The sequence below is a fragment of the Melanotaenia boesemani genome, chromosome 4, assembly GCF_017639745.1.
Source record: "Melanotaenia boesemani isolate fMelBoe1 chromosome 4, fMelBoe1.pri, whole genome shotgun sequence".
In the NCBI taxonomy this organism is placed as follows: Eukaryota; Metazoa; Chordata; class Actinopteri; order Atheriniformes; family Melanotaeniidae; genus Melanotaenia; species Melanotaenia boesemani.
Window position 1 is genome coordinate 35690686 of NC_055685.1, and position 23731 is coordinate 35714416.

General features: G+C 40.4%; 3 protein-coding genes and 1 long non-coding RNA gene across 4 annotated transcripts; 2 read left to right on the forward strand and 2 right to left on the reverse strand.

Moving 5' to 3' along the window:
• Positions 1-1640: 1640 nt before the first annotated feature.
• cbx8b (chromobox homolog 8b) lies at positions 1641-4850 on the forward strand. Its single transcript, XM_041984125.1, has 5 exons — positions 1641-1847; positions 1977-2020; positions 2217-2282; positions 2418-2484; positions 3261-4850. Exons 1-5 carry the CDS (start codon positions 1779-1781, stop codon positions 4104-4106), a joined length of 1092 nt encoding a protein of 363 aa, XP_041840059.1. The 5' UTR covers positions 1641-1778; the 3' UTR covers positions 4107-4850.
• Positions 4851-5763: 913 nt separating this feature from the next.
• On the reverse strand, positions 5764-9791 carry c4h17orf67 (chromosome 4 C17orf67 homolog). The gene is made up of 4 exons (XM_041983475.1): positions 9017-9791; positions 7894-7994; positions 6614-6741; positions 5764-5988 (listed from the first exon to the last, which is right to left on the reverse strand). Exons 1-3 carry the CDS (start codon positions 9069-9071, stop codon positions 6625-6627), a joined length of 273 nt encoding a protein of 90 aa, XP_041839409.1. The 5' UTR covers positions 9072-9791; the 3' UTR covers positions 5764-5988; positions 6614-6624.
• Positions 9792-12974: 3183 nt separating this feature from the next.
• Positions 12975-22898, forward strand: dgke (diacylglycerol kinase, epsilon). Its single transcript, XM_041983472.1, has 11 exons — positions 12975-13680; positions 15272-15431; positions 15527-15646; positions 15727-15870; positions 16069-16226; positions 16382-16430; positions 16529-16642; positions 16774-16845; positions 19368-19495; positions 19682-19793; positions 21016-22898. The coding sequence occupies exons 1-11, from the start codon at positions 13229-13231 to the stop codon at positions 21229-21231; spliced, it is 1725 nt and encodes a 574-aa protein (XP_041839406.1). The 5' UTR covers positions 12975-13228; the 3' UTR covers positions 21232-22898.
• Positions 19180-23621, reverse strand: LOC121638605. The gene is made up of 3 exons (XR_006010047.1): positions 23533-23621; positions 19635-19769; positions 19180-19536 (listed from the first exon to the last, which is right to left on the reverse strand). It is a non-coding gene; the product is annotated as an uncharacterized LOC121638605 (long non-coding RNA).
• Positions 23622-23731: the final 110 nt, after the last annotated feature.

The window sequence follows — 23731 nt, forward strand, 5'->3', positions numbered from 1 at the left end:
TGCCTCTTGGGTGATGATTTGTCAGGAGGATTTGTATTTTCTCTTTACTGTTTGCAATTACACTCTAAGTCAACGGCCTTCATTTAGGACATTATATGGGGGACAGCAGCCCAGTATTTTCCGACAAGGATAAAGGGATCTAAAGGCCACTATATGTTTGAGAGTTGAGGTTCACCATTACAAAATTAACTAATAAGTCTATTTTTCCCTATTCTTTTTTAATGTTTTGTAATATTTTTCCCATAAATATTTTAAAAGCATTTTATCAGGCTGTTAACTTCAAGTAGGTAGTGCCATTAACTATAATATAATTTCGTATATATTTATTATGTAATATATGTTTGTATATATATATATATATATATATATATATATATAATGTGTAATAAAATTGGCCTTTCATGAAAAACCTGACTCGTTTAGTGAAAAAAAGTAAAATAAAATAAAATTAAATTAAATTTAATAAAATTAAATTAAATAAATGATTAGGCCCATATATATTATCCTAAATATTTGGCTTTTAAAAGTTTATTTAATTTCATTTGAACAAATTAAGGCCTGATAAATGTCGCTCTCTTTTTGTCTTTTTAATTTATAACATTTGCTTTGTTATGTCAGCAGGTATAAAACAATGCCCTAAAATAGCTAATTTATTTTCGAATATGAAAATCACTTTGGTTGTGTTATTTCTTATCTCGAAAAAATAAACAACAGGGAACCTGTTAATGACTTATTATGTTTAGACTTTTTTCTTTTTTTTTTCCTCAACATCCTGATCAGAGATGGAGCAGACAGACTAATGTAATTAGATCCTTGCAATGCAAAAATTCATGAGTTTCAAGAGTTTCCTCATAATTCATCAAGAACTGTTCTTCCTCTTCTTTTTTTTAAAGTGGATTATTTAAAAAGTTTAGTGGTCTAAAAAAAAATTTTAAACCAGCAGATTGTCAAAAATCCGACAGACTGTAATTCGCCCCATTAATTTTATAGTTTTTCCACTTAGTTATCTCACTTTCAGGATTTAAAATGTGGGCTATTATTTTATTTTATTCATTTTTAAAGTATTGCGAATATATTTATGGTTAAAATAGCTTAAAGCTAAAAAGCCTACACTTTTGACTTCGAAATGAACCAACAAGGGGTGTTTAAATTAAATTTCCATGAAGTAATACTGACAACGTTTAGTCTACATAATAAAAATGGTGCATTTACCTTCCTTACACATCGCATACATGTGTTCATAAAGCCTGTTGCTGCTGTTCATATGAACTAATTTAATAACCATCTTGATTATTTAGTCAGTCAGCTTATCAACTACGTTGCTCGACAGCGGATTTTAAGTTTCTTTGGGCTAGATTAACCCGAATCGTCGTGGGTCCCACGTCTCTCTATTTCTGACAACGTCTAATTCATATAATCACACTGCTTTCATACCACGTGGGTTTTTATACATATCACATAACATGCGCGAGATGATTCACTCATTTCGCGGGTAAAATAGCCACCACCACCCCTCTCCCCCTGTAAGAATTCACTCAATCTGAAGCTCCTCCCCTCACTTAGCAACCCGAGCACGTAGCAACGGCTGGGCCAATGGGTATTTTCGTTGAGGTTCCACCGACTTCGGTTCCTTAGCAACGGTGTAAAAATTGCGCTGACGTCCATTCTGTTCTGGAGTATTATGGTCTGTCGGGAATTCAGAGTGGCTGGGACTGTGGAAAAAAATATTTGCCCTGCTAGCGCTCAGCAAGCTAACGGTAGGAAGCACTGGAGTAAATATGGAGCTGTCTGCCGTCGGAGAGAGGGTGTTTGCTGCCGAATCTATCATCAAACGGAGGATAAGGAAGGTAAGCGCCAGATGTAACGAGCTCGTTTCCCTCCTTGATAGTCGAATACAACGCAAAAAATCCCACTGCACTGTAACGTTGCCCTGCAAGCTAACGAAGTAATTTGTGTTTGTTTCTGGTGGCATTCAGGGTCGGATTGAATACCTCGTGAAATGGAAAGGATGGTCTCCCAAGTAAGTCCCGGTACATCGTCATTATTACATGTTTTCAATCCGCGGCTGTAGCGTCTCGGTTGTAGTTGTGGTTAGCTCGACAGAGCTAGCGAGACAGCGGGATTAAAACGGAGCACGATGGTTTTAGCTCGCGGGCTAATAGGGTGTCTTGTCAGCGGTCGCCTTCTCCGTCTGATTTCATGTTTTTACTTCACAGATACAGCACTTGGGAACCGGAGGAGAACATATTGGACTCCCGCTTGTTTGTCGCTTTTGAGCAGAGGTAAAATGTGTGGCTTTTACGGGCAGAGCCAGTGAGCGTAAACAAGTCTAATAAGTGTGTGGTACACGGTGCACTTTGCTCCCGTGACACTTGGAAGAAAAAAAAGAAGAAAAAAGTGTGTCTTGTTTTTCACAGGGAGCGTGAAAGGGAGCTCTATGGGCCTAAAAAGAGAGGACCAAAACCCAAGACGTTTCTGCTTAAGGTAAATGTAGCAGCGCTGTTTTATTGATATTATTTTCTTGCATGTTTACATCTTATACAGTGGCAGCGAGATTCCTGCGTTGCTGTGCATGGCCTCGAATTAACATATTGTACGCCGGGCTTTCCCCGCGGGTCTTTTACATTCGTAAGTTTCCGAAATGGTGTTATTTGTGTATGTTGGAAACAGCCAAATCATATCTGGGCGTGTTTTCTGCTTTGTTATTAGCAAATGGGGACGCGGTGATTACCAAACAAACAGCTGGTGACAAACTTCCATGCTGAGAGGCTTGTGTGCCTCATAAAATCTTTGTAATTGTACTGTCTTTAAGTTAATTGTGAGCCAATAAAATATAACGATCTAAATGTAAGCTGATAAATACATCATAGCCTGGGCTTTGTTAGACGGTCTGCCTGAAAATTATTAATGTGCGACAGTTTGTCTCTTGCAGAATATCCCTATCTCTGCTGATATAGCTGTAGTAGCTTACTAATATATGACTGTAATAAATGCAATAAGTACAATAATTTGCAATGCAATGATTATGCATTGTTATCTCTTGTGAAGTACTTTGTGGTTTTATATCTTGAAAGGTACTATATAAAGTTTTACTTACCTACTTAACTAATTCTGTTTCATAGATGCTGACTCATTGTCATAGTGTCTGCTGAGAAAAGCATATTAAATCATCTAATAATTAAAACCATGACATAGAACATGTTATTTTCTCTATATATTTTAATCTAATTTCCTCTTGAAAATCCTTATTTATCTTCTAGGCCCAAGCTAAAGTTAAATCCAAGTCCTATGAGTTCAGGAACGAGGCAGTCAGAGGGATGCACATCACCTACCCAACCCCAGAGCCGGTTGTCACTCCCAGGGCCAGAGAGGGCCTGAGAGCCATCGTCCCTACCATCTTCCCACCAAGCACTGTGAACCGCGGGGAAAGCGTACGTGTCCGACAGCCTGAACTGAGCACCCGCGAGCACCATCAGACTACTTCAGACCGACTAATCCACATACCAAAAAAGAGAGGGCCGAAGCCAAAGCCCCGTTTTCAGGACGGGAGCTACAGCCCTGTTGTCTCCGAGCCCCACAAGAGGAAATTGGAGGAACAGGTGAGCCACGGCCCTCAGAAGCTGGTCAAGCTACAGGCATGTGAAGAGATGAGGCTGGTTAAAATAGGTCACAGACATCCAGAGAACCACGGTCACAGTCATAAACACCACCACCATCACCACCACTACCATCATCACCACTTACAGAACCCCGGGAGCGTCTACAAACAGCTCTACTCTGACAGCAGCCTGCATCCGCTCAGAGCAGACTTGGACACACACAGGACTAAGGATAGCCCCGGTTACATGGTACCCGCACACTTCAAGCACCACAACAAAATGAGCCACAGCCTGAGTCGACCCATGACGCTTCCACAGATGGAAAAACCGTACTTTTTGGACAGGCCGTCACCAACCCGGCTCGATGACGACTTGGACGAAGTGACGTGGAGGCCGTGTCTCAACAATGTGGAAAAGATTCTGGTGACGGATGTGACCACCAACTTCCTGACTGTCACCATCAAGGAGAGCAGCACTTCGAAAGGCTTCTTCAAAGACAAAAGCTGATTCTTGAACGAGTTCTTTATGCCACGCTTTTTCTGACTTGCATCAGAATGATTCTAAAGTTTATAAGATATAGTGTGATTATTAAGCAAAGCAGTTTTCTATGTAAAGTATAACAGCAAATTACTTTGTGTGCATATGTATATACATATAAATATATATATTAAAAAGTTGGGCATCTATTTAATGTATTGACCAAATTATGAAGTCCGTTTCACATCATGCATTGGTGAACATGAGTTATGTTTCCTTTGCAGCAGGTGGCTACTTCCTGTACAGAACTGGTTAATTTCACTGTTTTGCAATTATAACTAACAAGGAAGTTTTTGGTTTTTTCCCCCTCCACTCTTTTTACACCAGCTGGGCTTAAGCTAGTACATTGTTAAAAGTGAGTCAAGATATTAAATACAGTGAGTGGAGTGAATATTTTTGTCATTTGAACCAATTAGACTGACTGGTCCTGTTCAGTTCAATGGGGCTAATATTTAAAAATGAACTAAAGCACTTTGAATTCAGAGGTATTAAAAAAGCTATGTGTTGTCTTCAAAGACGATCTTTTTCTGAGAGTTTTGTAATGTCTAACATTTCTAATTAAATTAATAAATTCAAGTTTTCCCAAAGTGCATATAACTACTTTTCCATTAACTTTCTATATTTTACATTTTCATAGAAATGTTCATGAAGCTTTGATGTAACAAGATAAGTTGACTTTTTAGAGGCTTTTCAATAAACCATTTTAATTTCTCATTCTCTGATGTGTTTATTCAGTTTTACTCATTGAGGATATAAAGTTTATCTGAGCCACTTGTTTGCTTTGTAAATAAAAAACAAAAACATAATTTCAGTAACAACTCGGCGGATTATCTGTGACGAAACTTTATTATTCTAAAAGATAAAGAAGTCAAATTCACAATCCTGCGGGTTTAAAGTATTTTAATAAAAAGAAAAAGTGCGCTCCTTTTTTCATAGTCCTGTCTGATTTAATATATTTAACAGGCTTCGTTAAGTTTAATATAAAATAAAGTTTAATAAAAAAAATATAATGAGGCCCTGACTCCTGAGCTCTGTTTTAGCCTAGAAATCCCGGTTTTATATACATTTAATTTCTGAAAACGAAGCATTTTTTTTTTACTTAAAACCTGTTTTTTAATCGTTATCATTCAGTGGATTTAATGATGTTTTGGAGCTTTAAATGTCTGCCTTATGAACACATGTGAGAGTGTGTATAAATAGGCGAAAATATTTGAGATGTTTGCACATGTCTGCGGCGCAGTCTCGAGGAAGTTTTAATTTGGAGTCTTGTGAAACTCGACAGACGCACTTTTAACGCGCAGCGCGGTTTTGCGCTTTTCTTGTTTTTTTTTTTGTTTGTTTTGTTTGTTTGTTTGTTTGTTTTTTTTCCTCCTTTAAAGAGAACCAGGAAACGCGTATCTTATTATAAAATAGAACCAATGAAAGAAAGACGTCAACCTATTTTTAGGACAGAGGTTTTTCCTTCTTCCTCTTTGACTCCTCTAAATGTAGGAATGAAGGCTCAGGGGCCCCTCTGTGTCTGAAGCCATCATAAAGTACTTCTTTTGTGAGGCTACAGTGCTAACCACCACGCGACCGTGCAGCGAAATAAATAAATAATAATAATTAATAATAAATGACAGTGTTAGGCTACTTATTATTATTTTTATTTTTCATTGTAACAAATTTCATTCCGTCACACAACTGGAAGAAAATAAAAGGAGAAATCACTACATCAGCAAACTATAGCTTTTACAAGACAACACAGTATCTGCCTGTCCTTATGTGGACATCAGAGGAAACAAAAGAGGAAAGTTTCTGTCTTTAAATGTCGCCACTGTTGAGTCCATGTTTGGTCACTTCTGGTCGTTTCCTACACACAGAAGAAGAAGAAGAAAAAAGACAATAACATAAATCTGCAGAGCCAAACATCAAAAACAAAGATTATAAACGAGATATTTGATGTCTGGGATGCTGAAAGAAATTAAAATGGTTCCATTATAGATGAAGCAAATAAATTCAGTTGTGCTTCACAATAAAAGTCTTCCTTGTGACTTTTTTGTTTGTCCTATTACTCAATTTAAATGAGTAGCTGTGTGTGTCTGTATATATATATATATATATATATATATATATATATATATATATATATATATATATATATATATATATATATAGGCAGGATGCAATCAGGGCTGAAGTATATTTTCATTTAAATCCAGTTTGAGTCTAACTTACACCTGAAATTGTTCACAGGTCTTTGAGGTTTCCTGTTGTGCCAGCACCTGTTGTACTGCAAAGAATCAAAAATCAAAAAGAAACTAAACTTTAGCTCTAATACAGCAGGGAGTTTTTGTTATAGGTAAGATGAAGGCCTGTGTTGCTGCTAAAATCTCAGTTAAGCTTATTGTTCTGTGATGTTGCAAACAGAACACAGCTTTGCCTTCATGCATGTTTGGATTTGGGGTTGAAAGTGAAAGTGAGAGACTTCTTGGGACCTTAATCATCCTTAGACTGGGTGTCCATAGTTCCTGTCACAACGTGGGGGGCAATGAGGATTCAACCAGTTCTCCAGGTTGGTCTCCTGGGCCCTTTGATCCAGAGCCTGCATGTGGAGCAGATGCTCCTGAAAGGAGAAGTGTGTTATAGTAAAAGTTAAAAGAAAGAAGGTAAATGATGGATGGGACAAAAATGAAACTGGGACAATTGTAGAGTCAGACTGAAACCCTGCTGCCTCCACTAAGCAGAAAGTGAAATTACAGAGATGAGTGCAGATAAAGAGGTACACAGCTGCAACAGAGTGGCTCAGTCACAAGCAGGTTTTAGTTTTGATTAAAGTTTTGGTGTTTTTATTTTCTGTGTGCTCTGGTTTGAATAAGAAAGTGTCTCAATGACAATAGTGTTCACCTACAGTAGGCTATACTTAAATAACCTGCAAGGGCACAGTGGCTGATAAAAGTATTCAACCCCCTACAAAGACTACAGCTGACGTGATCATCATAATTAGAAATAAAAAAAGAAATCAAAGTGATGCATGCATATGTGTTCATAACCCCCTTTGCCAAGAAACATCTGGTTTAACCAAATACTGTTAGAAATCATGATTAGTTGAATAAAGTTCACCTATGTGCAATCAAAAGTATCACATGAGCTCACGCCTGTTCGGAGTCCAAGAGTCTGAAACACCATCAATCAAGAGGCACCATGAAAACCAAGATCTCCAAGCAGGTCCTAAACAAAGTCGTGACACCACAACAAACCTACCATAAGACAACCCTCCACCAAAAATCACAGACCGGGCAAGGTGGGCGTTAATCAGTGAGGCAACTTAAAGACCGAAAGAAACCTTGAAGGAGCTGGAAAACAGTGGAGAGTGCTGGATCTCTCCACAGGACTGCTACATACTGTACACTCTGTGAAGTCGGACTTTATGGAAGAGTGGCCAGAAAAAAAAAAACATTGCCCAGATAAGTTTGACAAAAGGCATGTCAACGGAGGTTTTCTGGTCAGAAACACCTCTCATCTCTCTAGAACCAGGTTTCTCAATCCTGGTCCTCGGCTTTTGCTTTAATTTGATGTTTCAAACCCGGCATTTTGTTTAACAGAATAAATCTTTCTACAGTATATCTAGTAGCAAATTATCCACACAAGGAGTAAAAGTATAATTATTTATTTACAGCCACAGTGTTGTTCCTTTCATACAGTAAAATCAGTCTTCTCAGTTAAATCTCCATCATTTTTGTCTGTGTTTTTTTTTTTTTTAATGACTTGACCTCACCCTCATGGGCTCATCAGGGTGGCCGGCCTTCAGCGGCCGCTCCTGCCTCTTGCTGCGGAGCAGCTGCTTAGCAAAGCTCTCTTTGATGACAGGGTTGGCATCTGAGGGAAAAAAGAAACAACATAACAATTTGTTTGCTATTTTTTTAACGTCTTGTGATATGTTGAATTCTCCTTTTGCTGCTGCTGAAAGAAGACTGAGAAAACAAGATCTCTTTTTTTATCCTTAGACTCAGGAGCTTAGACTATCTGCTAAGTTTAACCTCTGAGTTTTCTGTTTTTATTTGTTTTTAAAACAAATATAGCAGATGTTTTCTTGGCAGCTGGCTAATCCAAATAACCTTCTACTGAGAGCTGTGTTCAGAACCCTGAATAAACCTCTCACCTCTACCTGCTGCTTCTGAGCTGTGCCTGACCTGATCTGTTTAGCTGGTGTCCATGTGAGGCTATTTATCCCCTCCAACGCCAGCCCCATGGGAGCTGCTCTCAAACACACTGGCCTCTGCGGAGTGAGGAGCCTCTGTCCCACTTTCTCCAAACGCAGGCCTGTGTGAGGAGGCCGGGCAGGCAACAAAGTGCCCATTCATCGTCCCCGCTCCCCAGGGAGTCGAGTCTGTGCAGCACGTGACTCCAGCAGGCAGTGAAGGGGGGGTCTGTCTTCCTCTGCTGTGAAAATGAACCCAGTTCTGTCAACACAAGGCCAGAGCTGCTGCTGCTGCTGCTGCTCCTGCTCCTGTTGCTGGGCCCTCACAGCAACGTGGCAAAACATTCTGATTCTCCAGCAAGCTTATCAAGAAAGTGTTGTTTGTGACCTATTCTGTGGATTAATGCTGTGTTAAAGCAAGTAAAAGTAAAAGAATTACACTTAAAATAATCAGATACTGCAAACTAAAGAATAAACTAAAATACAGTAAGTTAAACAAGAATATGAATCATTTGGTATAGCCAATAATTCAAGAAATAAACAACAACAAACCCACAAAAAACATGCAAAACAATCCTAAATAACTTGTTACATAATGACTTAAATGAACCTCCAATTTAAAAAATATGTTAATTCACACCCCGCTGGAAAAACGAGGGGAAGGTGTTTTATATTTCAAGTCAGCCTGAGAGTGTCCTACCTGTTGAAACAGCCAGCAAAACCAGGCAGAGCAAAAACACCACCAGCTTCTTCATCTTCGTCACCTTTTCCTGCCTGAGCCCTCACTGCTCTGAGTCCAGAAGGGGTGCAGGGGGAAATAAATTCAACTCCTCCTTGTCCTCCTCCTTTTCCTCACCCACAAATGGTCACATTCAGGCTTGTGTTACAGCGACAGAATTCAAAGAAATCATAAGCAGTGGTGCAAAGAAATGTGACCTGTGTGGATTAATGTATTGCTCTAAAAATGACAAATCATTGTGGAAGAATTCTTGGTACTCATGGTGTCTATTGTAGGTCTATTAAATCAGGTAGCATGAATGTGATTGTCCACTAGATGGCAGTGTACTAACAGACTAAATTACCATTTTGGCTCATTATGTTGTTTTGGAGTATATTTTGCTAAAGTAAATGAGCAATAACATAAACATTCTGCTTTTTTAACTCCATTTTTTTCATTTCAGGCTCCCTCTTTTCTCTGCTTTTATTGACCACAGTAGTCCCCCAGTCTGTGGTTCTCCTAAAGTTGGATTGACAAAAAATGTTTCAGGGAAGGTTCACAGTGGAAAAACATTCCTTGAACTCGTGTGACTAAAAACCTAAGCTATCTCTCAGGGTTGTGTTGTTGTGTCAGGATAATAGTTGTATGTTGTGATTTCCAAATACATCAGGAACTTGCATGTTATTTGAAGAGTAGCTCAACATTCGTCTAATATTGTGAGTTTCAGTGTTTTTAAATCTTCTTTTTAATACATTTACAGGTCACTTCATTAGGCCACCTTGTCATGACGTTTTATGATGTTTCCACCAAACTCTGAGCCTAGCATCTGAATGTGGAGCTGAAATGGAGACTCGTCAAACCAGCAACTTTTCTCCATCTTCTATTGTCCAGCGTTGGTGAGTGTGTGTGAATTGTAGCCTCAGTTTCCTGTTCTTAGCTGACAGGAGGCACCCGGTGTGGTCTTCTGCTGCTGTAGCCCATCTGCTTCAAGGCTGGACGTGTTGTGCGTTATTAATGTGTTCTGCAGACCTTGTTTGAACCAGTGGTTGTTTGAGTTCAGTTGCCGTTTTTTATTTTATTTATTTTTATCAACTACAACCAGTCTGCTCATTCTGCTCTAACATCAATAAGGCAGCTGTTGCTCACTTGATATTTTCTCACAAAAAGCAGGGGGCTGCAGCTCACTCACTCAAACATCTATTGTGCAAACTTCATGTTTCAATAAACCATCCGTCTCTTCATCAGAGTCACAAGTGAACACAGTGAACAGGCCGACAATCTGAAACAGACATACAGAATTCATTAGAAGCACAGTAAAGCCATGCCACAGACATGGCATGGCTCATTATGCCGCAGTCATAAAAGAAATGTACAATCATGGTCTGGTACAAAACATTACCCTTCTAAATGTTGTCTTCATACTTCATCTTCAGTTTCCTCCATGTGATTTTTCCCCATGCAATTAAACCTAAAACTTTTATTGAAGATTTTATTCTACCCGCCAGTTTTTAACCCACATGCTACAGTTTTAATAAAGTTAAATAGCTACTCAACGAGTGGACCAGTGGATTCCAATTTCCACAATGACTCAGGTTTACATGATACTTCTCTCCTTTGTGGCAGCAGTGTTCGCTTCTTTACATACTACCTCTAATATTGCTCATATGCATCAACAAGAACCTCTGGCTCCAGTCAGGTAAACTAATCAGCTTTTTGTCAGTGGTTGCCATGGTGAATCCAGGTATCGGTGCTCCACTGATGATGGCTTTTTGTTGTGGTTTCCACCTCTGGGTCAGAGTTTATTGAACCAACTCAAAGCAGCTGTCCTGGAACCGAGAACCCAAAAGTTGCTCACTTCAGAGTTAGTTAACCCACAGTCTGATCTTAAACTCAGTTAGTTGAACCTTCTTTCTGGAACAGGCCCCTGGTGTAACTAATAAAGTAGCCAGTGAGTACAGCTGCCCTGAGTCCCACCCTGTACTTTCACTACAGAGATTTCACTATGACCAAGAAGTCAATAATTCTAGAACATAGGAAACGTTGTCAGTAAAAACATTATCAGGTAATTTGACTGTTATGAAAACTTAATTATTCCTTTACAGAAACATATTACTCATTTGCAGTGTTTTGTTTTACTCGTTGATGTTGGTGTTATTTGTCTCTTCCTTTATCCTCTGCTGCTCCTAAGACCAAATAACAGGACCCATTTAAATTTTAATCGTGCCCCCCAAAGTACATCGCTCGTTAACACAACAACCAGGATAGTTTATGTTTGATTAAACACTGGATCAATCACAACGCTGCCTGTGACGTTCGAGGGAAGACGTCATTGTGCGTCATTGTTTCCGTTTCGGTCTTTTTGCTGCCGTTTCCCCCTAATTATGTGTTTGTGGAACCCGTTGGAGTCAACAGTTTTGATTAATTTCTGGAACACGGAGAGCTTTGGTCACATCTTCCCGATTATCTAACGCGGCTTTTAGCTCAGGGTGACGCACAAAGCGCATGCGCAGCGCGGACCAGCTGCTCGCACGCCAGGGGCTCCGAATCAGAGATGATTTTTATCAAATGAGCTGTAGCCTGGGCTCACTTCCGGGTTTGCTTGGAATAAATAAGTACCACGATAAAGAAGCCTTTTATTTTTGGCTCGGAAGCTGTTTTAGTCGTCAGCGGTGATTGAGTTTATCAATAAAAGAAAACCGTGATTTTCTTAAAAATAAATACCAGATACAGATGTAACAAATTAGTAGGGGGAAAGTACTAACCATCAAGCAAAGAATCACATAAGTACATAATGAGTACTTTAGTGCAGCTCAATTGGCTTTAATCGTGGCTTGATTTCTTTAATTAATGGACTTCACTCTTCAGTCTTTTTCTATGTCCACTGTGAATGTGAAATCCTGAGATCCAGACTGTTTCCTGGTCATATTGAGCTGAAACTGTTTTTCTAAAGAAATGTTTTAACACTATTTTTCTGTGGGAGAAAACATTATCATTTTGATGCATCGGTTTCATACAGCTTTTCTGGATGTAAATCTGGAGAACAACCAAGATCACCTGCCACCGCCTGTATTGAATTACTTTCTTGAACTGGTTTCATGAATATTATTATTTTAACTTATAACTCTCTTGCTGGGGCCATGGTTGGTGTTTAATTCGATTTTTTTTCTTACAAATAAAGATTGTTTAGATAAAAGCTAATAAATAATTAAATTAATTAAGAAAAAACGTTGTAAAGTATAATTGCGCATTTAACCTGCTCTAATCCCTAACTAAAGTATAAAAAACAGAAAAGAATTTTAACGATATCAGGCCGATGGTGCCATCCACAGATGTCGGCCAATATGTCTGAAAATACTTTTTACAGAAAAATAGTTTTTGGGTCACTTAATGTTAGCACTTCTGAAGTGGTGAAGTCGATGTACAACATCCAGATATCTGCCCTTCTGAAACTTTCACCTATCTGCAGTAATTCAATCCCTTATGTTTGTTATTCTTGACGAGAGTAAATCTGCGTCTGAGATAAAACCGATTGTTGTGTCAGTAAATGCACTTCTATATTATTTCTGTAAATTACACTTTTATTCTATGAGTTACAGTTTGAATACAGGCATTAAGGTCTAATGTGGTCTCTTCACATGACATAATATTCGTTCTTATACTAAGGGCTTGCGAAATAAAGAATAAAAATGAACCACTTTTCCAATTCTCTTACTGAGGTTATTTCTTTTTTTTCCATGTATAAAACGAATTAAGATTATATTGTCATTTATTTATAGCAGATAACATTACCAAAAGCACATATAATCTCACAAATTATACAAAAGCAGTCAGAGTTAGCAGAAATATCACATTAGCTTATAGAAACTTCCTGTTCGGGCAGGTTATTCACGAATGTACGCATGCGCGTTCCTGTGAATGAACTATCTTGATGTGTAAATACTCTCTGGAGAAACTGAGCGAACGTTATATCGTACAGGAACATCGTCACGTCCGTGTCTTCTTGTTAGTTTGACACAGTTCGTTTTTACATAAAGGAAAATTAGAGCCAACATCTACATGGAGTTTGTTAATATGAGTCTCGCAGCGAAACGAGTCGCGGGTCCTCTTCAGTCTGCGGTGTTTACGTTACTCTTACTTCTTTGCTGATTTCCGCTCCTTAACATCACCCACCGCTCGCGGTACAGTCTAGCTGCGATGTGCAAGGAAGGGGACGAGGGGCAGGACGACTGCGGCTCCCGGGAGGAGTGGACGCTGCTGTTCTGGACCTCTCTGGCCGTCATCATCCCGGTCATCATCACGCTGTGGTGCAGCGCGCAGCGCTCCAAGCGGAAAACGTACATGAAGGATTTCTTTCGGAAAAGCAAACACGGCTGGCATTACACTGACCTGTTCAACAAGCCCACCTACTGCTGCGTATGTTCGCAGCACATTCTGCACGGGGCTTTCTGCGACTGCTGTGGCGTGTGCGCGGACGAGCAGTGCTTGCGGCTGGCCGACCGGAGCCTTCTGTGCAAGGAGATCATGGCTGCATCCAGCGCCGACGGAGCCACGAAGCACCGATGGGTCCGCGGAAATGTGCCGCTGGCCAGCTACTGTGCAGTGTGCAAACAGCAGTGTGGGACCCAGCCGAAGCTCTGTGACTTAAGGTAGTGTGGGTGGTGCAGCTTCACTTCACTGTGCATACACCACAACCTACACTAGTACTTTTTCCAGTGCTTTCAAATGCGAGAGGAACCACAAGTATTGTGCAACAGTTTAGAGCCATCCTCATTTCTTCATGTATTTCCAGAAAAATGTGGAAGTGGGTGCAGAGATTTCTTTAAACAGTTGGAGATATAAACACAGTTTTAAAGGCCAAAACAGAGTTTGTACAATTCTAAAAAGCATGGAAGTCAATATTTTATATCACAACTTTTTTATTTCACTGTACTTTAAATACAACAACTATCAATATTGTCATGGAATCAACACCTTTTGGATGATATAAACTTAGCACAAGAAGTAAAGAAACCTGCTTGGTATTATTTCTTACCCTCAGTAATATCATTTGGTGTTGTGTTATACATTGTTGGGAAGCCTGATTAGTCACATTTAAAACAAAATATAACTTTTAAGGATCATGCTTTTGTGGAATGAGCAACAAATGTGTAGCGCCCCCTTCAAATATGCCACTTTGGAAAATTTTTACACTTTATTCATTTTGAATTGTCAGGGACTTAAGTAGCTTTGCACCCTTTAGTCATGTTGGTCACCAGCCATGTCACATTTAGCTGTTGGATGTCATCCCACTTTTCAACCAGGAGTTGTTCAGGGTCAGCTAATGTGGTTGTGTTGGTCTCTCTAGCATGTGCAGATCTTGTAAGCTGACCCCACAAGTTTTCATGACAGGTAATTTCATCCTCTTAACTTCCAAATTCTAGAGCAGGGCTACTCAATTCGGTCCTACGAGGGCCGCAATCCAGCAGGTTTTCCATGTATCCCTGCACCAACACACCTGAGTCAAATTAATGAGTCATTGTGTAGAACCTGATTGGCTGTTAGAGCCACCTAATTTGACTCAGGTGTGTTGGTGCAGGGATACATGGAAAACCTGCTGGATTGCGGCCCTCGTAGGACCGAATTGAGTAGCCCTGTTCTAGAGGGACTCTCAAAGGATCCTGGCTCTTGGAGAGCATTGTCATCCTGAAGGATGGAATTAGGTCCCAGATTCTGGGGATGTGGGATCCTCAATGGCTTCAGAATCTCATTCCAAAATGTCTATCAGTTAAGTGCCAATCAGGGGACAGTCATTATCTGTGCCTGACACACACCGGGAAGTACTTGAATCTCAAACAAGTGAATACCAACAGGAGAATATTGCAGCTGGATTTGGGTACATCTTTTGGGGACACTACTCAAGTTTAGCTGTGGTGCTCATCCCACAGAAGCACAATCCTCACAAATTACACTTGTTGTAAAAGTAAGTATTCAAGCTCTCCAACATTGTATAATACAGCACCAATGGCCTTTATGAAAAGGGAGAGAAGGGAGAGCACAAGGTTTTTCTAACATAATAGAATCCAGCAGTCTTTTGCTTTAATCTGTCTCCAGTTTGTTCGCGGACAGCTGCACAATGATTAAAGATTTCCTGTTATGATCTTAAACAGAAACAGACCTGCACACTTTCCTGTTATTACGGGTCCTGCTGCTTTCCGTATGTCTCTGATGGGTTCGAATCCCTCTGCCCCTCTCTCTCAGGTGTGTGTGGTGTCAGACCACGGTGCATGATGACTGCATGGACAGCCTGGCGGATGCAGATGTGTGTGACTTGGGCGAGTTCCACAGTCTCATCATCCCTCCTAACTACCTCTACCGCGTCAACAAGCTCCGCCGCCGTCACCCTGATGAGTACAGCAAGGTGCCGAGCGCCTGCTTTTCTGAGCAGTCTGCTGCTGTTTAACAACCCAGAAACTGCAATGAACATGTTGGTGTTGTGTGTGTGTGTCTCTGCAGCTGGGGTCTTCCTGCGGCAGCGGCTGGACTCCGGTGTTAGTCCTGGCTAACACGCGTAGCGGCAACAACATGGGGGAGGCTCTGCTGGGAGAATTTCGCACCCTCCTCAACCCTGTGCAGGTGAGATTCTCTCACTCATCTCTTCTGTCCCTTTTAGATCTCGTTCAGTGTTCTTGATCTGAACTGGTTTTTGTCTTCAGGTGTTTGACCTATCTGAGCTCACTCCTTCCAAAGCCCTCCAGCTGTGCACGCTCCTCCCTCCTGGTAGCGTCCGGGTGCTGGTGTGTGGAGGTGACGGCACAGTGGGCTGGGTGCTTGATGCCATAGACACTATGAAGCTGAAGGTGAGATGTCTGTGTTTGTAACCAGAGGGATCTTTATTTGTTTGATGGAGGGATGGATCCTCCCCAGAGCCCGGACCTTAACATTATTAAAGCAGGGTGGGATCATCTGGACTGAGAACGGAACAAAAGGCCACTCAAGGCTTTTTTACTGTTCTGTGTTTGTCAAATTATTAACAAAACTTTCTAATTTTCTTTCAGGGCCAAGACCAGTTCATCCCAAGGGTGACCATTCTACCTCTGGGAACAGGAAACGACCTCTCAAACACTTTGGGCTGGGGAGCTGGGTATGCTGGAGAGATCCCTGTGGAGCAGGTTCTCCGTAACATCCTGGATGCTGAAGTGGTCAGAATGGACAGGTGGGGTGACAGAACCGCATCGAGTCTTTGAAAGTGCTCAGATTTATTAGAACAGTTTTTTGTCTTTTAACTCCTCATATTGTTGATCTGCTTCTTTTTATGTCATTAAAAGCTATTTGAGTTCAGCTGCTAATCTTCATCTAAATATTCCACAGGTGGAAAGTTCAGGTAGCTTCTAAAGGACTCTACTTTCGTAAACCAAAAGTGAGTCTGATTCATGTTCAGTTTTCTGTTCAACTTTTTCTCTTTATGTGCTGACATGTTAACAGCTGATACGGTGATTAAAAGCATTTGCTCTTCAGGTTCTGTCCATGAACAACTACTTCTCTGTGGGCCCTGATGCTCTGATGGCGCTCAACTTCCACGCACACCGCGAGAAAACACCCTCCTTCTTCTCCAGCCGCATCATAAATAAGGTCTAAACACTTGATTTGAATATACAAATCCTGTTCAAACATCACCTCATGCTTATTTTCATACAGAAGCATATCCTCTGAATTTATTGGTGATTTCCTTGTTGATACTTGCTCCTTTTTTCTTTCTCCAGGCTGTGTACTTCCTGTATGGCACCAAAGATTGTTTAGTGCAGGAATGCAAAGACCTGGATAAAAGGATTGAGGTACTGTAAAGTTGAGCATGTGATAAAACTTTATGGTGATTCAAATAGTCAAATAGTTTGAGTTGATGCTGCCAGAGGATGTGCAATATTTGACATGCCTACAACATGCATGTGTGTATTCTGTGTTTGTTATGTTTTTTAATCTGTAATTTGTTGGACAGTAAGGTTAACGCACAGTTTACAAAGTAAAATTAAGGGTTTAAAATCCAGTTAAGTTCTTGATTTGAATGGATCGTGTAAACTGCTTGATTTGCTTGTCCAGGTCCTGTGGCTGCAAAACAAGCTCAAAGTATCAGCACTCCACCACCGTGTTTAACAGCTGGTTTGAGGTGTTTGTACTGTGTTTGGTTTTCTTTAAATGTCCAGAGTAGAATTCCACAAAGCAGGATTAAGGAATAGTCTTCATTTTTTAAGGTTGGCTCAGTATCATCATGGCTTCAATTACTTCCATTTCAGTTACCATGGTAACTGTTGCTAGCAAACAAGTCTGCTCTGGACCAGGATAACTGTCAAGCTGAGTTACCATGGTAACTAGGGCTGGCGAACAAGTTTGCTCTGGACCAGGATAACTGTTAGCTGAGTTAACATGGTAACTGTTGCTAGCAAACAAGTCTGCTCTGGACCAGGATAACTGTCAAGCTGAGTTACCATGGTAACTAGGGCTGGCGAACAAGTTTGCTCTGGACCAGGATAACTGTTAGCTGAGTTAACATGGTAACTTGCTAGCAAACAAGTCTGCTCTGGACCAGGATAACTGTCAAGCTGAGTTACCATGGTAACTAGGGCTGGCGAACAAGTTTGCTCTGGACCAAGATAACTGTCAAGCTGAGTTACCATGGTAACTGTTGCTAGCAAACAAGTCTGCTCTGGACCAGGATTACTGTCAGCTGAGTTACCATGGTAACTAGGGCTGGCGAACAAGTTTGCTCTGGACCAGGATTACTGTCAGCTGAGTTACCATGGTAACTAGGGCTGGCGAACAAGTTTGCTCTGGACCAGGATAACTGTTAGCTGAGTTAACATGGTAACTGTTGCTAGCAAACAAGTCTGCTCTGGACCAGGATAACTGTCAAGCTGAGTTACCATGGTAACTAGGGCTGGCGAACAAGTTTGCTCTGGACCAGGATAACTGTTAGCTGAGTTAACATGGTAACTTGCTAGCAAACAAGTCTGCTCTGGACCAGGATAACTGTCAAGCTGAGTTACCATGGTAACTAGGGCTGGCGAACAAGTTTGCTCTGGACCAAGATAACTGTCAAGCTGAGTTACCATGGTAACTGTTGCTAGCAAACAAGTCTGCTCTGGACCAGGATTACTGTCAGCTGAGTTACCATGGTAACTAGGGCTGGCGAACAAGTTTGCTCTGGACCAGGATTACTGTCAGCTGAGTTACCATGGTAACTAGGGCTGGCGAACAAGTTTGCTCTGGACCAGGATAACTGTCAGCTGAGTTACCATGGTAACTGTTGCTAGCAAACAAGTCTGCTCTGGACCAGGATAACTGTCAAGCTGAGTTACCATGGTAACTGTTGCTAGCAAACAAGTCTGCTCTGGACCAGTATAACTGTCAAGCTTATTCAAGTCTCGTCTCCAAGAATGTCCTACGGGTTGAAACAGGATTCCTAAAAGAGTGTTCCTCCAGAAATTCCCCACTCGTGCTACTCACGTCATGTAATAAAACATTAAAATCAGATAAGTTTTTAATTGTTTCTAAAATAAATAAAAACCTTAATTTAGCAAAATTCAGACATTATATACGAGTCCAATCATATATGTTTCAGAAAAAAAATATGGAGAAAGTTGATTTTATTACCCTTCCCAGACTGATGGGCAGCAACATCTAAGATCATTAGTGATGTCTTTCCTCCTTGGCATTATAATAACACACACCTGAATCCTGCAGAGCAACAAACTGCCTTATAGAGGAGTTTACACTGATGAGTTAATGTGATCAGTTGATCAAATGCTGCTACTTATTCCCATGGAAGCGGTGCAGGATCAACTTGCTTTTCACACACTCTGCTTCTGCATTTTGCTGTTGACTCAGTGTAAAATGTCATGTGTTGTTTGCTCATTCAAAGTTGGACTTACTTTCACAGACTTGATGATAAAGATTAGATTTTTTATTATTACGTCCTGATATTTAAAATCTTCTCATTTCTTCCTGGTATGACTGCAGTTGTATGTTTTCTCTATGTCAGCTTCCAAATATTTAGTATTTTAATTTTATTTTATATTTTCTTTTATGTTTTGGGCCATTTTTGACACTTTGACTCCAAGTAATAAAAGAAGGATCAGCTGATGTTTTAATTTGTCTGAAGTTTAAATCTGGGCCACAGTATCAAGAGAAGTTTATTAGTACAGCACATTTCACATACAATTCAAAGTGCTTTAAATAAAACATTTAAAACCATTACAGCGGGTGCAGAAGAAGCATTAAAAAGTACATAACAGTGGTTCATGTTGCAATCACTCTTGTTTATTTTATGTGAAACTTTTGTTTGTGTGTGTTTCCATAACAGCTGGAGCTGGATGGGGAGAGGGTGGCGCTGCCCAGTCTGGAGGGCATCATCGTTTGTAACATCGGCTATTGGGGTGGAGGCTGCAGACTCTGGGAGGGAATGGGAGACGAACCATGCCCCCCGACTCGGTAGGATGTATAAAGTGTGATTACTGCTTTTAAGTTTAGGTCTGAAAATGTAAACAGGTTGTCAGATGTGACCAGAATTTCTTTTGACTTATTTTTTAAAGCTCATTTGAGTTTGTTCACATTAGTTGCTTGGTGTTACCATGGCGACTAAAAGTGAGCAGCTGTGTTTCTGGTCTTGGACTGCAGGCTGGATGATGGTCTGCTGGAGGTTGTGGGGGTGTTTGGCTCCTTCCATTGTGCTCAGATCCAGGTCAAACTGGCCAACCCTGTGCGGCTGGGACAAGCACACACTGTCAGGGTGAGGCACACAAACACACATACGCTTGCACTGCCACAGAGCTTCCTTTTCACTTCGTTATGTGGGTGTGGAGAAAAGCAGTGAGGGAATCAAATTACTTATCACTGCCACTCGCCTCATGCAGCACTTGAAAATCTAATTTTATCTAATCTGATTTAGTGTATGCCACTCACCTCCTGCATGTGCTCATTTTCCTGCTCTTTTTCACCTTTATGTGACATTTTTAATCCTTCATAAAACAGTCCAATGTTACACCATCAATAAAAACAGTAAAGATGCTGCTGGTGAAGCATAAAAACTAGATTTGCACCATTATTTTAACTGTTAAAAAAAAAAAAAAACATGCACCAGCATGCATATTGGCCCTTGCTGCCATAGCAACACAGGAAACATAATTTAGACTACTTTTAATAGTGTGTGAATGCCTTAAAGCAAGGGTGTCCAAGTCCAGTCCTCAAGGCCCCCTATCCTGCAGGTTTTAGATGTCTCTCTGCTGCAACACACCTAATTCAAATTAAATGGTTCTCTGACAATCTCTGCACAAGTCTGCTAATGAACTGTTAATTTGAGTCAGGTATGTTGAAGCAGGAAACATCGAATGTCTGCAGGACAGTGGGCCTTGAAGTCCTCAAAAGCTGCCATCCTGCAACTTCTATGTGCATCCCTTCTCCAACACAGCACATGTAAAATAGCATCTTTGAGCACATGCTACACCAAGGCAGACCAAGCTAATAAAGTGGATGGTGGGTTATGTTCAGCAACATCATGAGCCCAAAGACAAAAGTCAGGTGACTATCTGAATGTACTGAACGACCAGCTTTATAGTTTATAGTTGTAACTAAGGATTTGTTCTTGCCATGTCTTGTTTAGTTGAATCCATAAACACGTAAAACCTCAGTCTTGCTGAGAATCTTTGGGATGTGCTGAAGAAGAATGTAAGTCTAAATGTTTTGATGCAGCTTAAGCTTATTGAAAGGATGCTGCAGTGAATATTTGGCAATAATCACAGCTGAAAGCGGTCCAACATTACATTTATGTGCCTTATTTTTACCTTGTGGCTTAGTTTTAATACTGTAATCAGTTTTAATGTCTGATCTTTGTGACACAATGTTACATTAAATAAAAAAATATTAAATTTATTTTGAAATTAAACAGTGATATGGATGAGTTCATTACAATTGAATTATCTATTTATTATTGTTGTTGCTCTTCGCTTTCTCAGCTGGTTCTGAAGAGCTCTAAGATGCCCATGCAGGTGGACGGGGAGCCGTGGGCCCAGGGGCCCTGCACCATCACCATCACACATAAGACCCAGGCCCTCATGCTGTACCACAGCGCAGAGCACACTGACGATGACGACGATGAATCCTCTGAGACGGAGGACCCAACACCCCACGACTCCCCCAGGGCCCCTGATCCGGCTTCTGCTCGAGCATGATGCCTCTTATTCTTATCCTTTACTCAGTTCTGTTGTTTATCCATCATTTGCTTTAGTTGCTCTTCTCTAAGATGTTCGTACACACATCAGATTTTTGCATTTTGCTGTGCAAGAAGTTAATATTTTTTAAAGCCCTTGCTGGCATTAGAAGATTAGTTTGTATTCATTCCAAAGTGTGTTTGAAACCTTCACATCACTTGTAACCCTGAGCTCAGGCAGTTCCTCCTGGGAAGGAAGTGAATATGTTGAGATAAAGACTGCTGTTTATTTGCACTGATCCCCTGCTTCCCTGTGCCATAGAGTCTGTATTTGACTGCCCTGTTTTTATTATTATACTGTATTTACAATTCGAACCTGAGTGCAGTCCTGCAGATAACAGTGAGCCATTTGAACGTGTAATCCAGGTCACGTCAACCCCCTAAAAGCCATGTCGAAATTAGCAGCATTAGCAGCCATAAAGTTGTAAAACAAAAAAAATTGTTGTCACATGATGCATGTGGAGGCCTGACTGATCCATCACTGATGCTTTTAATGCTTTATTTTTCATATTTCTCTTGCACAGAAAGCACAAACAGAGTGCGGCAGCGTTTAAAAGTGTTAAAAGTGCTCTAATTGTTTGCTAAATTCCTCTTTTCATGTGATAGTTTGAGAGTCTCTGAAACTGGATGAAGTGACAGTTCTATCCATCAGTGGATGTTGATGTTTTACTTCATGATGCACTGTGTCAAGTATTAACCAAACTGTCTGTCTTGCTTATGTTGAACTTCCCTGTAGGAGCTACAGGAAAACAGGCTGAATTGTTTTTTTGAGTGTACTGCCAAGTAACTGAGGATCAGCTTTGCCCATGTGTAAAACCTTCATTTTCTCCTTGTGTTTACATACAGCAGGTAAAATAAGTATTGAATACATCAACATTTGACCTAGGAGGTATATTTCTGATGGGGCTGTTACATGAAATTTACACCAGATGTAGTTAACAATCCAAATAATTCAAACAAAAAACCATAGTTTGCTGAAAAACAGCCAGGAAGTTCCCACCTCCGAGCGTCCCTGTTAGTTTGGTTTGTTTGTGGTATGTTGTGTGTTATGGCATCCAAAGCGTTTAATATTAGGCTCACCATGGAACACAGCTGTAGAATAAAAATGCTGAAGCTAATTTTAAAGGCTTGTACCACAACATTTGAACCAGCCTGTAAAATACTGCGAGAATATAGTCTGGTCAGATAACATATTGTTTTCTTTTATACAATCTGCTAATTTCAGGTCCTTCTGAAACCCTCCACTAGCGCTCCTTTGCTTTTTGACATCTCTTTTCACTCTGTCAGAAATCTTGGGAGGAGCTACTCATCATGGCCAGTTTATGACTAAATGAAATGATCCTCTTTCTACTTCCAGATTAGGGTCCCAACAATTCTCATGTTTGCCGTTACCCATCGCGAGTTATTACCTCCGCTGAGGCAGAGGTTATGAATTCAGGGGGTTGGTTTGTCTGTCTGGCTGTTAGCAACATAACTCATGAAGTTATGAACGAATTCTGATTAAATTTTCAGGAAATATAAGAAATGGAATAAGTACCAAATGGGATTAGACTTTGTGGGTGATCCAAATCACCACCTGGATTCAGGAGTTTTAAAAAAGATTTTTACTATTTACTATTACTTTGATGTGAGTTTTTAACTAAAAAAATAATAATGCCCAAAATCACTGGCATAAAAAAAACAAAAACAACAATGGCTTGGTGGAGGTCTGCGCTCTCTCTGAGCTTCTAGTTTCTTATGAGACGTCCATATGTAGGCCACCAGTTGGAACTGAAGCAACTGATCCTAATTTGCCCCGAATTCTTTTTAAAAACTGACATTTCAGCTGTTGTCTTTTTGCACTTCCCTTCGTGTGTTCAGCCATTTTTCTGCTATCCCATTTCATTACACACACCTCAATTTCTGAACTTATTAGTTCTGGTTTTTTTGTTCGTGGGTTGTACTTGTTACCAAATTGGGAGATTAGCCCCCTTAGAAATATACTTTAGAAACATGTTTTTAGTTTACTCATTGCATTTTGTGTTACACTGTTTTGACACTTACACTCCCAGCATACTGTAACCTATATACATGAAATTACGACATTACTGCCAGTTGTGACTCCTGCTGATGAGATTATGCTGCCATGTTATTTCATTCATGTCGTCGTCCTTCGTTTTATGTTTTACCTGCTGTTCACCACAGGGCGGCAGACTAAACACAGTATTTCTCCTTGAACCACTGTAGTTAAACATTTATTTTAGCATGTCTTGCATGTACCTACCTGTAGTTTTCAGATGACACTGATCTTCCTGCTGGGTTTTACTGACTGCTTCCCGTCTGTGTGTCAGATGTCCTGTTTGTAGCCTGTTTCTCAGAGCCGTGCTGGAAAAATCTAGCTTCATTGTGAAATTGCTGCTTCGTAAAGCTGAGCAGGGATCAGTTTGTAGCCGTGTGATGCCTATGCTTTTTAAATGTGCACC

Bases quoted from the DNA above. Each gene is read 5' to 3' on its own strand.
- c4h17orf67 (XM_041983475.1), bottom strand. From the start codon at position 9,071: ATGAAGAAGCTGGTGGTGTTTTTGCTCTGCCTGGTTTTGCTGGCTGTT. The intron at 7,995-9,016 runs GTAGGACACTCT...TTTTTCCCTCAG, and splicing joins TTTGCTGGCTGTTTCAACAG to ATGCCAACCCTGTCATCAAA. The intron at 6,742-7,893 runs GTGAGGTCAAGT...TTCTCCTTTCAG, and splicing joins ACCCTGATGAGCCCATGAGG to GAGCATCTGCTCCACATGCA.
- dgke (XM_041983472.1), top strand. From the start codon at position 13,229: ATGTGCAAGGAAGGGGACGAGGGGCAGGACGACTGCGGCTCCCGGGAG. The intron at 15,432-15,526 runs GTGCCGAGCGCC...GTGTCTCTGCAG, and splicing joins ACCCTGATGAGTACAGCAAG to CTGGGGTCTTCCTGCGGCAG. The intron at 16,227-16,381 runs GTGGGGTGACAG...AATATTCCACAG, and splicing joins GAAGTGGTCAGAATGGACAG to GTGGAAAGTTCAGGTAGCTT.
- cbx8b (XM_041984125.1), top strand. From the start codon at position 1,779: ATGGAGCTGTCTGCCGTCGGAGAGAGGGTGTTTGCTGCCGAATCTATC. The intron at 1,848-1,976 runs GTAAGCGCCAGA...GGTGGCATTCAG, and splicing joins TCAAACGGAGGATAAGGAAG to GGTCGGATTGAATACCTCGT. The intron at 2,283-2,417 runs GTAAAATGTGTG...TGTTTTTCACAG, and splicing joins TTTGTCGCTTTTGAGCAGAG to GGAGCGTGAAAGGGAGCTCT.